We start from the raw sequence: 17,564 nt of genomic DNA on the forward strand, positions 1-17,564 counted from the left end.
CAGTGTGAAAACAGGCCCTTCAGCCCAACAAGTCCACATCGACCCTCCGAAGAGCAACCCACCCAGTCTCATTCCCCTACATTTACCCCTGACTAATGCACATAGTATTATGGGCAATTTAGCATTGCCAATTCACCTAATCTGGACATCTTTGGACTGTGGGAGGAAACCACAGCACCCAGAGGAAATGTTCAAACTCCACACAGACATTTATCCGAGGAGGGAATTGAACCCGGGTCCCTGGTGCTGTGAGGCAGTAGTGCTAACCACTGAGCCATTGTGCCACCCCAAACGCCTGAACTTTTAAACACCAGAATTTGTTTAAGATTTATCTCGACAAAGCAATGGAAGAAAAATCACCTGCACAGGTTGGCTTTCTGGTTTTTAAATATTGAACAACACAGGATTCCTGGAAAGCCAAACATCTTCAACTGAATGAACTGGATTAATAATGAAATTTAGCAGTTGATTTTCTGGCAGGCAGATATGTTTATCAATCAGTTATAATGTCATATTCAGGCTCTGTCTGATCCAGTCTGGACATTTACTTTTATCTCAGTGCCAGTTGTAAACAATTGTTAATGACATTTTAAAGGCTTTTTGAAACTGCCAAATAGGAGTTTATGTATTGCTACTGTTGCAAGGATGCACCTCATAAATATACTGATGGTTTTAAGTCCTTCACTCCAACTGCATTATTTGGAAAAATCAACCATAGTTTAACAGAAATAGTTATCAATCAGAATGATTGATGATAAGACTAAATTGACCCACACTAGGCCATGATTTCTATACATGTGTATCTTACAATTCATGGAAGCTAGTTAATTATTATGAGCAAGAATTTCTTGATTGCATGTTTCAGTAAATTTTCCTTATATTTGTTATTATTGAAACATTTACATTAATGTTTAAATTATTCCTTTATTTTCCTACTTTGTACCTGAGATTTTCTACTTTGTAACTGAGTCGTAGGGTGTGAAACGCACTGCCTGCAACAGTAATGGAATCGCCAAATTTAAGGACATTTAAATGGATAAACATGTGGATGAAAATGGAATAGTATAGAATAGATGGGCTTCAGATTGCTTTCACAGGTCAGTGCAACATCGAGGCTGAAGGGCCGATACTGCACGGGAATGTTCTATGTTCTATTTTGTACCTAGCTACCTTTGGCCCTAGGATGGTGATGCGAATGGCAACTTTGTACACTTTTCACTGGACTCCTGTAGGAGAAAGTGAGGACTGCAGATGCTGGAGATCAGAGCTGAAAATGTGTTGCTGGAAAAGCACAGCAGGTCAGGCAGCTTCCGAGGAGCACGAGAATCGACGTTTCGGGCATGAGCCCTTCAGTTCCTGAAGAAAGGCTCATGCCCAAAACGTCGATTCTCCTGCTCCTCGGATACTGCCTGATCTGCTGCGCTTTTCCAGCAACACATTTTCAGCACTGTACTCCTGTATCTCTGTACTTGAGTACATGTGACAATAAAACCTAATTCTAATTAAATTATTGCTCATTCTGGAATGCCTGATTAATCAATACATTGTAGTTTAAGTTAGAACAAGCAAACATATAACTATTACATGGAAGTACAAGCAAGCTAGATGCAAAACTCAAGTACATTTTGTACAAGCCCAAGCAGTCTTTCATTGTTTATTCCTGGTATAAATAAATTCAAACTGAATTTTAACACATAATTTTTTTCCATTATGGGCACTTTAATTCTGAATAGAATTTTGAATCTGTTTTTAAACACCCAATGTTCCAAATCTTACTGACCATTGTTGATTTCATGCAGACCAATCAGGATTTGTAGTCACAGCATGCAATTTTATTCATAGATGCAATGAGTGGAGAGCATGCTTGGTAGCAGTTCTCTTTAAGATGTAACTGTAGTGCATGTGTTGTATACACTCATTTGGCACGGTGGCACAGTGGTTAGCATTCCTACCTCACAGTGCCAGAGACCAGGGTTCAATTCCCGCCTCAAGTGACTGACTGTGTGGAGTTTGCACATTCTCCCCATGTCTGTGTGGGTTTGCTCTGGTTTCCTCCCCTAGTTCAAAAATGTATGGGTTAGGTGAATTGGCCATGCTAAATCGCCCGTAGTGTTAGGTGAAGGGGTAGATGTAGGGGAATGGGTCGTTGCGGATCAGTGTGGACTTGTTGGGCTGAAGGGCCTGTTTCCACACTCTAAGTAATCTAATCTACACTTCAGAGGGAAGAGTTTGCACCAGTACTTGAAGCTACAAACTCAACAAAAACAGAAATTGCTGGAAAATCTTAGCAGGTCTGGCAGCATCTGTGAAGAGTTAACTTTTCAGGTTCTTACAGAACTGAAGAAGGGTCACCAGATTTGAAACATTATCTTCACAGGGATTTTTCAGCAATTTCTGCTTTTGTTTCTGATTTACTGCATTTGGTTTGTACAAATGCAACTATAGGTCTGGGCTATACACCAAATTGAAATGATGCCCGGGTACTCTCAGCAGCACAAGTGCAAATGGGGCTGCGTTTATAAGAAATTATAGGAAAATGCATAAAGGGCAAAGGACTGAAATAACAAAATAATGTGGATGAGATACAAGTTACATACTGCAAGGACACTCCCAGATGATCGAGATGTTTTCTTCAGCAAGGGACCGAGTAAGATGACACAGTGAAGCAGCCCATAGCACAGCATTCACAGGGCAGGGCGAGGTTAGGACAGGTGGGTGATGTGTAAAAAGAGAAAAAGCACAGCAAACCAAAACACCAGATACATTTACAAAAGCAAAACCAATCAACCCAGAATGTTAGACACCAGAAGGAAAAAGCAGATAAGGAGCAAGTGACAGCATTAACACAGAAAGGTCATTACGAGAATAAGACGGAAGTCAGTGAAATAAGAAGTCGGATTAGGGGATGATGGAAAGGATGGATGAGGCAAATGTTGTTTGGAATGAGAAAGACAAAGCACAAAAATTATGAAATGTTCCAGCAATTGATCTCACAACAACAAGCAATCACAAGTTTATTTTTGTCATATAATTTAACCAGCCTGGATGAGAGAACAAGCGACATGTACTGTGATTGAAGCCGATAGTTTAAATTATAAAAGAAAAGAATATTACAAATAGAATGTGTTGTAACCAGGGCATTATCAAACAATGTTATTACTTTAAGACAAGTCTAAAAATATCATTGTAATGGCTAATCATTGAAAATGAATAAATTCTGAAAGTACATATTTCATTTGAAAGTATAAAACATCAATTTCAGGTGAATACAATGAACCCAGAGTACGGGCTTCACCATCAGAAGAGTGAACAGATTTGTTTTAAATCTTTGGAGGAAACTTGATCTTAGTGGTATCCAGAGATCACATTTTAAAAGTGTGAATGATTTTGGTTGGTTTTTGGTTTAAATTCTTCTGTTTGATTATCTTTGAGACTTTATTTCAAGTCCATATTTACTTACCTAAGCACTCAATGTTTTCAGATGGCACTGAGAAATTATGTGCAATTCCCTCAGTAAGAATTCTTTCTGAAGCTAATTTTAAATTATATCTTGAATTGTAAACACTTCCAGTGGGTTAGCTCTGTCATTATTATCAAAGACTTGTACTTATTAACGTTACCTTCAAATTCTTGAGTGGTAATATCGACTCAAAATAATCAATAAAAGTCTTAATTAATAAATTTGTAAGGATACCCAAAAACAAATTTAAAAAAAATCAAAGTCTGCCTGACAAGAAGTAAAACTGAGCAGAGTAAATTAAGTGTATGTACAATATACACCTTATGTCATCAATTGCTAATGGCCCTTACAGAAAGAGGACAATAGTTTCATGATCCTAACCTTTCCCTTGTATATTTAATGTTTGTTTTCTCATGATTCACCTCTACAGACTTGATTGAATCTCATCATTATATAAGGTAATGAGCCTGAAAGGGTTAATGTTAGAAATTGCATGATGTATAGCCTTGGAAGGAGTCTAGTTTAAGATCCTTATGGGTCAGATGTGTCATCCCTGGCCCCTGATACTCTTAATGATTATGACTAACAAGCCAACGTAGCTTTTACCTCTGTTATCACACAATAAACTAGGTCTGGTTGTCATGCCTCTTCATACTAAGACTCACAAAAGGTTTACCCTCTACCACTGTTTACCAATCAGGTCATTTGCACCATTACAAAATGGAAGATTGGTAATAGCACTTTTCCCCAACCATTAGCTGGAGAATTCGTCCTGCAGCACGGACAATGTCTACAGCATTTTGTGATAATTTTGTGGTGTACAACATTCCTTCAAATTGGGATTTGTCTAGATTCTGTGTGCACATCAAAATACTCCAAGCACATTGTCAAGATGTGAAATATTTACACTTCCCTTTTTTTGCAAATCACTTACCTGGGTTTCTGCTGTTAATCGAGGCATCGATGCTGCACGTCCTTGGGTCTCAAGGCCCGGTTGATCTGTCTGGTTTGAATCAGACCCTATCTCTCTCATCTCCACAGCCTGTGCAAGAGCAAGTCAACACCAGTACTTTTCCATTCAATTCAATTCATCATAGCTTCACTGTTCACTGAGATTAAATCTCTACTAAAATAGTTGCACCATCTAAACAAATAAATAATTAAAAACTAGCAATGTTCATTTCTCATTGGGATTTTTTGACCTTTCAATGACAGAGATGACGAGTTATTGTATCTGAAATTCGGAGTACGGTGGATACTGTAAATCTACAACAAAAACAGAAAATGCTGGAGAAATTCATAGTATCTGTGAAGAGAGAAACAAAGACACAACATGTGTACCTGGAGCAGATATGCTGTTATCTGATAGCAAAACCAAAACAAAAAGAAAAGCTAAAACACCCAAATAAAAAGACACAAACTGGGATTACAGTATAAAATTACTGAATTCAACAGGGAATCCAGAAGATTATAAAGCAGTGGTTTTATTTATCAACATTGAATCCCGCAGTGTGGAAGTAGGCTATTCAGTCCATTGAATCCACACCAACCCTTTAAAGAATATCTGACTCAGACCTATCCCAACCCAGTAACTCTGTGTTTCCCATGAATAACCTCCCTAACCTGCATATCTGTGAACTGTGGGAAGAAACTAGAGCACCTGGAAGAAATCCATACAGACACAGTGAGAATGTGCAAACTCCAAGCATGCAGTTGTCCCAGAGTGGAATCAAACTGGATCCATGGTGCTGTGAGGCAGCAGTGCTAACCACTGAGCCATCGTGTCACCCCACAGGTCAGATCTCAACTCGCTGAAAGCTGCATACTTATTTAATTACAAGACAGGGGCTGGAAAATGGAGATGTTTGTGTCTTGTGGAAGCTCCTTTTTGCAAAATTGCACAATAGTTCAGGGGTGGTGTAGTGGCTCAGTGGTTAGCACTGCCGCCTCACAGCACTGTAGGCCCAGGTTTGATCCCAGCCTTGGGGCGACTGTGTGTGGAGTTTGCACAATCTCTTTGTGTCAGTGTGGGTTTCCTCCCACAATACCAAAGATGTGCAAGTCAGGTGAATTGGTAATGTTAAATTGCCCATGTGTTAGGTGCATTAGTCAGGAGTAAAGAGAGGGTAGGGGAATGGTTCTATGTGGGTTACTCTTCGAAGGGTCGGTGTGGACTTCTTGGGCCGAAGGGCCTGCTTCCATACTGTAAGGAATCTAATCTACATTTTAGTGTTAATTTCCTTGAACAATGGATTACTTGAAATCAATGTCATGCCATTTTAATGGTTTTAGATGCTGATTGATCATGGAAATTGTGGAACTCAGACCTATCTACCTAATAGAATTAGAGCCACATATTTAGTAGCATGCCTTCTGTTGTCTCTTTGAAGTAGGAAGGTGCAAGTGCTCAGGCAGACAGTGTGCTGTGAATTCATGTTCTCTCGAGATTAAACTTGCAACTTGTATTTCCATGGTGTAAAAACATGAATACTACAAGAACTAGCTATGGACTATTCTCAATCCTCATTCTTTAAATGTTGGCCTTTTCAACATTTCTTTAACAAAATGTCACATATGATTCATTCAGTCACATGCGTCCTATGGACAAGATGCACCTTACAAGATCAAATAATAACAGCAAGCTTGAGATATGATTTTGGCCACAGTCACTCTCAGTTGTCAATGGGAATTATTAAGTGCATTGAAGAATTATCTTGCAAATTAAATATTAACATCATACCTGAGGGCTGCTTTGCAGACCTGGAGTTTCATCTGCCTGACTCGGTTCAGGCTTTCGTAGTTTGGCTTCAGTAAATGCCTCCTGGGCCTGTAACCAGGGTGAGGATTCTTTGAGCCCACCTTGATACAAACTAAGTGACAGAAAATGTAATTATTACAGCGCTGCCCACTCTGTGAAGGAAAACAACCTGCTCTGTTATAGCCTGACTGGCAACATATTTCCGAGCAGTTTGCGATATATATCTTCTTTATTCTAAGGACACATAGATTGTGGTGTGAAATTCTCAGATACACAAAAAACTCAGCCCTGATAAAGTATAATGTAATGGGCATTGAGAATATAGGTTCCACGAGGAGAAACACAATCAGATGAAAGAACTATGTTAATAATCAGCTACTTAAAATCAATGTTAAAAATCACACATTGCCAGATTATAGTCCAACAGATTTATTTGGAAGTACTAGCTTTCCACCCTTGAAAGCTCGTGCTTGCAAATAAACTTGTTGGAATATAACCTGATGTTGTGTGATTTTTAACTTTGAGAAAGTGAGGACTTCAGATGCTGAGGCTCAGTGTCGAGAATGTGGTGCTGGAAAAGCACAGCAGGTCAGGCAGCATCCAAGGAGCAGGAGAATTGAAATTGGGGGCACAAGCCCTTCATCAGGAATAAGCCATTCCTGAAACATCGATTGTTCTGCTCCTCGAATGCTGCCTGACCTGCTGTGCTTTTCCAGCACTACACTCTTGATTTTTAACTTTATCCACCCCAGTCCAACCCAGGCACCTCCAAATCATGACTACTTAAAATCAGAATGGAAACAAGTAATAATAAATTTGGCTGTGAGAAGGTGTTCAGTATTTGAACAACACATGCAAAGTTACACACAGCAATAATTAGACAATACACAGCAGCTGACTAAATAATGTCCTCAATATTGATTAAAGAGACCAATTCATTATTCTGCAATACCATGGTGCACAAGGAATGCAGTGAAGAGTTTTTACATGATTTATGACATCAAGCCATGATCCAAGAGGATTAACATTTGCCTTGAAGGCACAGATCCCTTTAATATCAATGAGACCATTCACTATCATTCTCTGACAAATGACAAATTTGGATTATTGAGCGTCAAACAAGATTAATGTGAAAGTATTTTACATCTCAAGTAAAAGGAGCCAAACATTAAATGCATTACTCTTAAAAGCATGGATGGATGCTATTGGGAATACCTGGTAGAAATGTCAGCTTTTCTAGCCTCGAGGTGAGTTCCACAAAAGGATGCTGTTAAGGAGCCAGAAAAGGCTGAAGAATAGATTTCACAAATAATCTGTAGATTTTAATTGCAAGGCTTTTATAATTCTTTCTTCTGTTGGTTTCCTCCCCAAAGCAGCCTGACTGACAAATGGTGCTCATGTGGTCAGGAACTTATTTGACAAGGCTAAAGCCTACAAGAGCAGGTCAGTGTATTGGGAAAGCAAGAGAGATCATGAGGGAGCAGAGTAGAAGGAATCTAATGGTGATCATGACAGACCATGCAGATTACTTGGGAGGAAGGTAAAGGGGAGACAGAAGGAACACCTGGTCACTTGTTAATTATGGAGAGGACACTTCTGTTCTTCCTGCCCACAAGCAATGCTGAAAAAGCACTTATTGATTCAGGTCTTTAGGCTGTTGGTTTTCTCCAGGACTGGTTAAACCTGGTTTACATGAATTATTACAGAATAACTGTTAGAATGAAGGATGGCAGCCTCATTATGTTATGTAGCTGACAAGGCCACATTATTGCTTGCCTGTCTCTCATCCATTTTGGTTAAAATTAGAAGATACATTGGGTACTTCTTTTATGGTATATGGTATTTAAACCTTTAGCAAGACTTGACCCAACTTTTTTTTGGGAGTTGGGATTTGTCCTATTTATTCCAAAGGTATTGATAACAAAGCACCACTAATCCTCATGGAACAATTACAGCAGAGCCCAACTGCTGTAATCTTCACCATCGTCTGCCAATAATTTTATCACCGGTCAAAAGAAAACAAAAGTTGATATGTGACGAACATTGACATTCTGTATACCATCTGTTCCAAATGTTGGCTGCTAGTAACTCAGAATGGAAATAACCATTCTTGGTCTTTCATTTGCATCATAGGAAAGCAACACCAATGGAGGGGTGGCTCTCAATTCTTAATGCCACAGTTACAACTCGCATCGAAAGTAGTATTCATCCAATTCAAAACTTGTATCTGATCATTCTTCTGTAATAATAAAGCTTGCATAGATAAGTTTATTTTACCACAACAGTCTGTTGCTTGTGATTAAAACATCAAATTATTCATAATACAAAATTCATGAAATATGCCTATGCTATTTGCATTTATAAGTGCTCCTATAATGTACCCTATATTAAACTATAGTGATGCAGTTAGACATTATTTTATAATTGAATTCACACAGGAGGTTCAAAGAGATACCTACAGAATATATATCAACAAGGCTTCAACATAGGAATGTGCATGTGAGGAGAATGAACAGACCATTTAGCGCCATGTGACCGCTCTGCTATTTGATACGTTTGTTGCTGGTACCCCAACAACCTTTGACTCCCACACTAGTCAAGAGTACTATCTATCTCTGCTTAAAAGAATCTTCATTGCTCCCTGGAAAAGAGAATTCCACAAACTCACAAGCTGCAGAGAGAAAAACATTTCTCCTCATCTTGATTTTAAATGGGACATCCCTTACTTTGTTCTAGTCTCTCTTCACCATTCTTTCACTATCCATCTTCTGAAGTCCCCTCAGGACCTTATATGTTTCACTCCTCTCCCATTCTTCTAAACTCCAATGAATATAGTAGCAACCTTTCCCCATTAGATGATCCCTCACTAGATAAACATCTCATTTCAGGAATCAGTTGGGTGAACATTTTCTGAATTGCTTCTCATGTAATTGTGGTCACTCCTTAAATAGGGAGATCAAAATTATACATAATACTCTAGATGTGGCCTCACCAATGCCCTCTACAATAATAGTAAAATATTGCCACTTTTATATTCCATTCCTTCACAATATACAACAAAATTCCATTGCTTTCAATTTACTCGCTGTTCCTGTAACCTAATTATTTGCAATTCATGTTCCATTGAGTCATACAGCACATAAATAGATCCTTCAGCCCAACCCATCCAAGTTGACTAGGTTTCATGAACTGAATTAGTCCCATTTACCTGAATTTGGCCCATATCCCTCTAAATCTTTCCTAACCACATACCTGTCCAATGGCTTTCAAATGTTGTATTAGTACCTGCCTGTACCACTTCCTTTGGCAGCTCATTCTATACATGCATCACCGTCTGTGTGAAAACACCAGGACACATGGTTCCCTCTGTCCCTCACAGTTCTGCAGTCAGCCCATATTTAAACAGTACATTGCTTTTCTACTCTTCCTGATTAAGTGGACAAGTTCTCCTTTTCCTGTGTTATACTCCATCTGTCAAATTTCAACCTACTGACTTAACGTATCCATATCCACTTACAGTCTCCTTGTGTCTGCATCACAACTTGCTTTTCTACCTGCCTTTGTGTCATTAAAGCATACATTAGGGTACCAACGAAATGTTATCCCTCAAATGACAGACAAGTAGTTTAGTTGGTGCTTCACATTACATTAATCTCTGATGAATAGGATGAGAGGACTTTGTTTATGCACACTGCCTAGAAAATGAACAGATAGAAAACAGCACTGATACTGTTGAGAGCAGATCTTCTTTATGTTGGCAGAATTTGTAGTGTCTGAATATTTAATTTATTTAGGATAGAAACTGATGAGAGTAATGATTCATATAAATGAGATTCAACAAACAACTGTTCCTTGAAATAAAATCTCCACTTAAATCACAAAGCAATAATGGCCCAACAAAACAAGAGATTCTATGTAATTGGTACCCCATTGATTGTAGGAACATCAATAACTTCCAGAACATGTAAACACCATTTGACCTAACATGGCCAACTCTTTCCAGTATACATATCTAGCACATTTCAGTTAATCCCCACCAGATATCCATCTCCCCTCCCTTCAGCAAGATATCCAGTGCTTTTCGGAATCCACTGATACCTGTCACTCTCTTGTAACTCATTCCAATATGCCTAACAAATTTGTATTGAGTAAGTCTGAGAAACATCAAGACATTGAATAGAAATTTCAGATACGTACATGTTGCCACCATTGTTGAGTGCATTCTTGTTCATCGGATGAGAGATGGACTTTGTGTTGTTAAGTGAAGGGGGCTCTTCTTGCGTGGGTGTCAGGGCTCCCACCATGCGCTGAAAGAACGATGTTCGAGTCTGTGTGAAATATAATACAGTGCAAGCCTGGAATGAAAGGGACTTGTGGATGCAAACCAAAAAAAAAGTACAAGCAAAATCAAAAGGCAAAAATCTGAGGAGACTGATTCGTTGCTGGATCCCACTGCAAGTTAATTCCAATTGCATGGAAATATCCATGACTACACAATGAGATATTGTAAGTACCGTGCAGTGATGACCTGCCTTCTATGCTTTATGTCCTTCAATCTCACATGCAGAAAGAAGGCAATTTGCTAAAAAGAATTGCATCACATAATTATATGTAATTATATAGAAGAAAACAGATTAATTAATCGGTTTAAACATACAAGGTATTTTTAAGGAAATGTGTTCTCCAACTTATTTCCCTATGCTCAATCACAGGGGTTTCTTATCAAAAGTTTGAAGGAAGAATAGAATTAAAAGAAAGTTTTTAGCATTTTAGACAAATATCGTCACTGAGTCCAAACAGGAGTAACACAGGCCTGATGATAGCAACTGTGTGGCACTGTACTCAAGATGTGGTCCCTGTTCCGTTGTGGGGATAATTGACAGTCAGGAAAGATGGCAGTCTGGGAGAGAACAGCTCAACAGATATGGAAACATGCAGAGGTCTGGCACAGGCTGGAGGATTGGCCAAATGAAGATGGAGAGACAAGGACCTCTGAGAGTACAAGATGACATGCAAAGAAACAAAGAGAACTTAATACTGACTTGAAAGCGGCGGACATAAAAGGTGTCAGGGTCTTATAAACATGCTTACAATGAAACAATGAATTACTTTTGCAAAGCAATGACAGTAGTTCTACTGGGAAAATGAACAATTACAAATCCACTCGACATGGCAGTTTTATTATTTCTGATACTATTGAACAAAGAACAAGCAGCTTATACACATGGCTACTTTGGACTTTGTGTTTAGCAGTCTCCTTGGCACATTCACTCATTAAACACACATCAACTTCAGCAGGGAGATAACCCACACGACACAAACCTGCAATGATACAATAGAGTTCAGCCTTTGTACAGAAGGGATGCCAATAAATAAAATGGACTCTCAGATTTTTCTAAGCTAAACTAATTATTGAAGTTTTATTTTATATCTGTATTATATAAGGAAATGTTAAATGATCTTACAGCTTAATGTAGGGATTGAAATAAATTAATGCATTTCACAGTCCCTCTTGTAAGGATCAAATCTTTATCGATCTCTCAGAAAGGAGATTCGTTTCCCCCAGTACTCAAGGAATTGTAATGAGCATTTTGCTTTCTTGTCATTGGATGTGGTAACTAAAGTTATTCAGCTTTGGTGATATGTTCAGGCCTCCATAGTCAAGCAGATCCCTTTTGCCCAGAGAAAAAAAGTATATAACGTAATCAATTTTAGGAAGTAGGATCTGACATGACCTTTCTTCACCTCTGCCCAATTACAGAGTCCTTGGAGCTAGACTTCCATTAGCCACCTAGGCAGTGGGATGGGAACTGACAGAAGGAGCCAAAGAGGAGTGGAGACAAGTACAGAATAGAAAACTGAAGAATACGATCTGCCAGGGGGGACACACTGGATAGAGGTTGTGGACGAAACCTTCCACTTTCAGCTTGTGAATGAGAATCGAGAGTTTCAGAAAACACAAACTGCAAGTCTGAACATTGTCCAAGTGCTTCAGTGGCCTGGAAAAACTCAACCTTATGTCTCAAACACTACCAATCTCCAGGCTCCTTACCTTTCAAGTATTCCCCTAAATCACGAATCTTTTTAATTGATCAACATTCACCTCAATAATAAGGCAACTGTTTTTCTTGTTAAGATTCAAGAATAAAGTCAAATAAAACCATCTTCAGTAAGTAAAGCTACGCAGATCCAATGATATACTTCATTCCAAATCTATGTATCGTGGTCTTTCCCACCATTGTCACTTTTTCAGAAACAGGCTGATTTAAACTTTGTCACCTGGGTGGGGAGGGTTACCTAGTGTTACAGGCAGATGGAGGACAGGAAACATTTCTGGCTGTAAGAGTTGCTCCTTTTTCTGATGAATTTTAGGTGCTGGAGGTGATTTCCTTGAATTCCAGGAGCAGCAATTACTGTTTTATATGCTGTTGCATTGTTTTGGAACTTTGGGAAAAAAAAAGTCAAAACAACAGCAGTTTTAAAAGGGAGAAGAGCAGACAAAGGAAGCACATGGTGAGGACAGTGCAGGAGAGAGAGAGAGAGAGAGAGGGAGAGAGAGAGAACCTGCACAGTTATTGCCTTTGCTGTTTTTGAATTTGTGTGTCGCTGGACATCAGAGTGCATCTGGAAAAATTAACAAACAGTGAATTTCACAACTAATCTTGGAGGAACTGGTTTGGACGAAGTTCACAACACAGAATCAGATAAGTTCCTTCCTATTGGAATGATGTTGTGAAACTTGAAAGGGCTCAGAAAAGATTTACATGGATGTTGCCAGGGTTGGAGGATTTGGAGGAGAGGCTGAACAGGCTGGGGCTGTTTTCCCTGGAGTGTCGGAGGCTGAGGGGTGACTTTATAGAGGTTTACAAAATTATGAGGGGCATGGATAGGATAAATAGACAAAGTCTTTTCCCTGGGATCGGGGAGTCCAGAACTAGAGGGCACAGGTTTAGAGTGAGAGGGGAAAGATATAAAAAAGACTTACGGGGCAACATTTCATGCAGAGGGTGGTACGTGTATGGAATGAACTGCCAGAGAATGTGGTGGAGGCTGGTACAATTGCAACATTAAAGAGGCATTTGGATGGATAAACAAATAGGAAGGGTTTGGAGAGATATGGGCCGGATGCTGGCAGGTGGGACTAGATTGGGTTGGAATACCTAGTCGGCATGGACAGGTTGGACCGAAGGGTCTGTTTCCATGCTGTACATCTCTATGACTCTGTGACAACTTGTTGTACAACTTGTCTGAATTTTAATGTGTTTATTTCACTGGGAAGAAAATCAGGAGGCTTTTACAAAGGCTGAGCAGTTGATGCTGCCAGGTTACTGTTTGAATGGTAAAGATGAAAATTACTCTCAATAAGTTCCTTCCTCTGTGGCAGTCTAGGAGGAGAGTAACTCACAAGTACACAGGTATGCATCTATTCACTTGCACACACACACAACATTTACAGGTTTCTTCTCAGAAAGACTTTGAAGCTGCATTGTTACATTACTGGAGAAATCCATGCAAAGTTATCTAAAATAGTCTAGTTAAAGGAAGCAGCATGGTGACTAACCAAATTTACATGCAATTAGTGAAGTTCATTGCTGGTGGAACTGGGATGAAATAATTCTTGTTAATTTTTCAGACATGTGAACTCATTAAACAGTTACTGGGATAATAGTTTAACAAGTGTTGAAAACTCTATATATCATCAGAGGTAGAAGTTAAATAGTCGTGCCTCTTGGAAGATGGAAAGTTGCTTTTTATGTTTAAGCAACATAAAATATATTTAGGGGGCTCTGTCTTTTGGAACTTTAGAATCAAGAGGGGAATAACCAAGTGTTGGTTCATGGCTCAGTCTTGCTAATTACCTGTGACAAGCTGCCTGGCTGCTGTTGTTGGATTCTTTTACTTTTGTTCTGCTTGTAGTAATCAAAAATCATCAGCGCTGCATAGACCTTCCCCACTGTCAACTCTGTGGCTGCAGAAAGAAATGACAAATGTGATAGTAATTCCCATTCTTGCAACCAATCATGATTGAATAAGGAGCTAGCTTCATGGGTTATCATCTTTCAGAATTATTTCATTATCCTGTATTGAACCAATGTATTGACCAGAAATATTGGGCAATATGCACTTAAAATGGCAGCCAGCAAACTGTAAAATATCTTACAAAAGGATGATGAAGATTCCACATCTTTAACATTCTAGTTAATGAAAGAACTTCTGTGAAAATCGATTTATCAGTCATCTTCCCCTGAAATTTCAAATATCCCTTCTTAACACAAAAATCAAACCAATGTTTACCAATTTTGGTTTTAATTGTATAGAGCTGTGGATAGGTAATCTGTGTATCTCGGTTCTTGTCACTACAGTAACACTGATAGTCAAGCAGACATACAATGCTGCAAATTAGCAATAAACTGTGAGCCTATATTTACAATGAAGAGTCACCCATGCAACCTTTGTGCCTACAGAAGTACTTCTTTTTCAGTGCCCTCCCACTAGATTAGATTACTTACAGTGTGGATACAGGCCCTTTGGCCCAACAAATCCACACCGACCTGCTGAAGCGCAACCCACCCAGGCCCATTCTCCTACATTTACCCCTTTCACCTAACACTACAGGCAATTTAGCATGGCCACTTTACCTAACCTGCACGTTTTTGGATTGTGGGAGGAAACCTACGCAGACACGGAGAGAATGTGCAAACTCCACACAGACAGTCGCCTGAGGCAGGAATTGAACCCAGGTCTCTGGTGCTGTGAGGCAGCAGTGCTAACCACTGTGCCACCGTGCCACCCACTACATACATTGTGAAGGGCAGTTCTTGGCTGGTGCATAGCTGGCCTTTAAATATGGTACTGGCCAGGAATCCCAGGAGATCCTGGTAGCGGCAAGTACTTCTATCAGTGGCGAGTGCATAATAGCACATGCGAGATGCCATCGAGGCTTGTGCTCATATAATGAGGGGAGCTGCGGAGAACTCCATGAGAACACACTAGAGCTCAGGCAGAGAAACTCTCCACAGAGTCCCCAAAATTAATGCAAAGCTGATTTTTGGTAAAATAGAATCATAGAATCCCTACAATGTGGAAGAAGCCATTCAGCCCATCGAGTCCATACTGAGTGTCCAAAGAACATCTAACATAGACCCGCCTCCCCACACACCTCCGCACCCCAACCACCACCTTATCCCTATAACCCTGCATTTCCCATGGCCAATCCACCTAACCTGCACATCTTTGCACTGGGAGGAAATAAGAGTACCCAGAGGAAATCCTTGTAGACACGGGGAGAATGTGGAAATTCCACACAGACAGTTGCCTGAGGCTGGCATTGAACATGGGTCCTTGGTGCTGTGAGGCAGCAGTGCTAACCATTTGCTCTCACTTTGAGGGGGCTCTTGTAGTACAGTGATAGTGTCCCTACCTCTAAACCAAGAGGTCCTAGTCCAAGTCCCACCTGTTTCAGAGGTGTGTAATAACATTAGAATGATATGGTGGTTCAGTGGTTAGCACTGCTGCCTCATAGCACCAGGGACCTGCGTTCGATTCCCACCTCAGGTGACTGTCTGTGTGGAGTTTGCATATTCTCCCTATGTCTGCGTGGGTTTCCTCCAGGTGCTCCGGTTTCCTCCCACAATCCAAAAATATGCAGGTCAGGTGAATTGGCCATGCTAAATTACCCATAGTGTTAGGTGCATTAGTCAGGGGTAGATATAGGGTAGGGGAATGGGTCTGGGAGGGTTGCTCTTCAGAGGGTCTTGTGACTAAATGCTTGTTTCCATAATGTAAGTTATCTAATCTAATCTCTCAAGAGATTGATTAAAAAATCAGGTTAATTTAAAAAAGCATAAGGAACAGTTCAAGGGTCCCCTTGTGGCATAGTGGTACTGTTCCTACCCCTCCACTGCAAGGCCTGAGTTCAAGTCCCATCTGCCTGAACAGGTTGATTAGTAAGTAACTAAGAGGATATTCAAGAGGTTCTTGAAGGGGTTGTGCCCCTACCTGTGAGCCAGGCAAGTAGGTTCAAGTCCTGTTGTTCCAAAGGGTCACAATTGTCATTATAATTTCTATCTGCCTGCCCTTCTATCATGGTTACACCCCTGCCTAGGTGTCCTTGGAGAAGGTGCACTCCATGTCCATTGCGTATTGGGCCTTTTGCACCCTGCAACCCCATGTAACCATAGGTTGTGGTAGTATACTGACTTCCAGCCCAACTGTTTATTCAGCTGTGCTCTGGAATCTGTTGAGCATGGACACATTGATTATGGGTGGTTGCATTCCCTTTTTAGTCATTTGAAATTTGTTTTGATCTTCTTTTGGTTGCACTTCAGTCCTGAACTTTGGACATCTAGTGCAGAGGGGCATGAGTAAGTTGGATGACCTCCTCATGTAACTGGCCCTGGGCCAGGCCAAGTTGGCAATTAACAGATTCAGGCAGCGGGCAGTGGAAGAGATTCATAACTGTTGGCTGTCTGTCCTTCTTCCATAGCTATGTTGTGCCTGGGTATCCTGAGAGAGTGAGCATGCAGTTTCCACCAATGCTGTAGATGCATTTAGTGAGAGGTGGGCACTGCAGGGGATAGAGTGCTTTATCTCTCCTTCCAACTCCATTTTGATTTCTCTCCCTCACCTTTGATGGTCTGCATTGTTCTTAACGGGCTTTCCGTGTAACCAAATCAATTGGAAAACGTGGATGCTTTATTGGTGATTGTTTATGGATGAAACAAATAGCACATATGACGGGAAAAAATATTCAATAAGAGCATATCTGAATGTAAAAAAAGAAACAGATAAGAAGCTATTCAAACTAAAATCCAAAAGAATGTCAGATGCTGTACATCAGAAAGTAAAACAGAAATTACTGGGAAAGCTCAAGAGATCAGGCAGCATCTGTGGAGAGAAATCAGAGTTAACATTCTAGATTGACAGCCTTCCTCAGAAAAGCTATTCAAATGGTCTTTGGCACAATGGTAGTGTCCCTACCTCTGAGCCAGAGGGCCTGGGTCATGTCCCACCTGCTCCAGATCTATTAAAAAAAAAGTCCCTAAAAACAGCAATTAAAAACTATCTAAGAAGCTATTCCACTGATGCTATTTATGTACGGCTGAGCCAGGAGGCCCAGGCTCAAGTCCCACCTGCTCCTGTGGTGTGTCATAACATCCCTGAATAGGTTGGTGAGAATATATCTGCATAGCATTAGGATTCTTAGTCTAAGATAGTTTAGTCAAGCACTGGGTGGTGCTTTTACCAACTGACTGTTGTATTTTCCGGTGTCATCAGTAAGTAACATGGGTTAAGCAGCTTGGATTTAGTTTACTTGAAAATCTCACACAGGCATATTTAACCATG

At 40.1% G+C, this 17,564-nt stretch overlaps 1 protein-coding gene across 1 annotated transcript in view; it reads right to left on the reverse strand.

Annotated features, from left to right (window-relative positions):
• The window catches only part of cacna1ba (calcium channel, voltage-dependent, N type, alpha 1B subunit, a), a 600,961-nt gene that overhangs the window by 8,019 nt on the left and 575,378 nt on the right, over window positions 1-17,564 (reverse strand). Inside the window, exons 42-45 of the mRNA XM_060841327.1 lie at window positions 14,078-14,187; window positions 10,416-10,546; window positions 6,201-6,330; window positions 4,395-4,502 (exon numbers count right to left, since the gene is read on the reverse strand). Of these exons, the coding sequence (XP_060697310.1) occupies window positions 4,395-4,502; window positions 6,201-6,330; window positions 10,416-10,546; window positions 14,078-14,187 (479 nt within the window). The remainder of the gene's footprint in view (window positions 1-4,394; window positions 4,503-6,200; window positions 6,331-10,415; window positions 10,547-14,077; window positions 14,188-17,564) is intronic.

This window comes from Hemiscyllium ocellatum, chromosome 21 (genome assembly GCF_020745735.1).
Source record: "Hemiscyllium ocellatum isolate sHemOce1 chromosome 21, sHemOce1.pat.X.cur, whole genome shotgun sequence".
NCBI lineage: Eukaryota > Metazoa > Chordata > Chondrichthyes > Orectolobiformes > Hemiscylliidae > Hemiscyllium > Hemiscyllium ocellatum.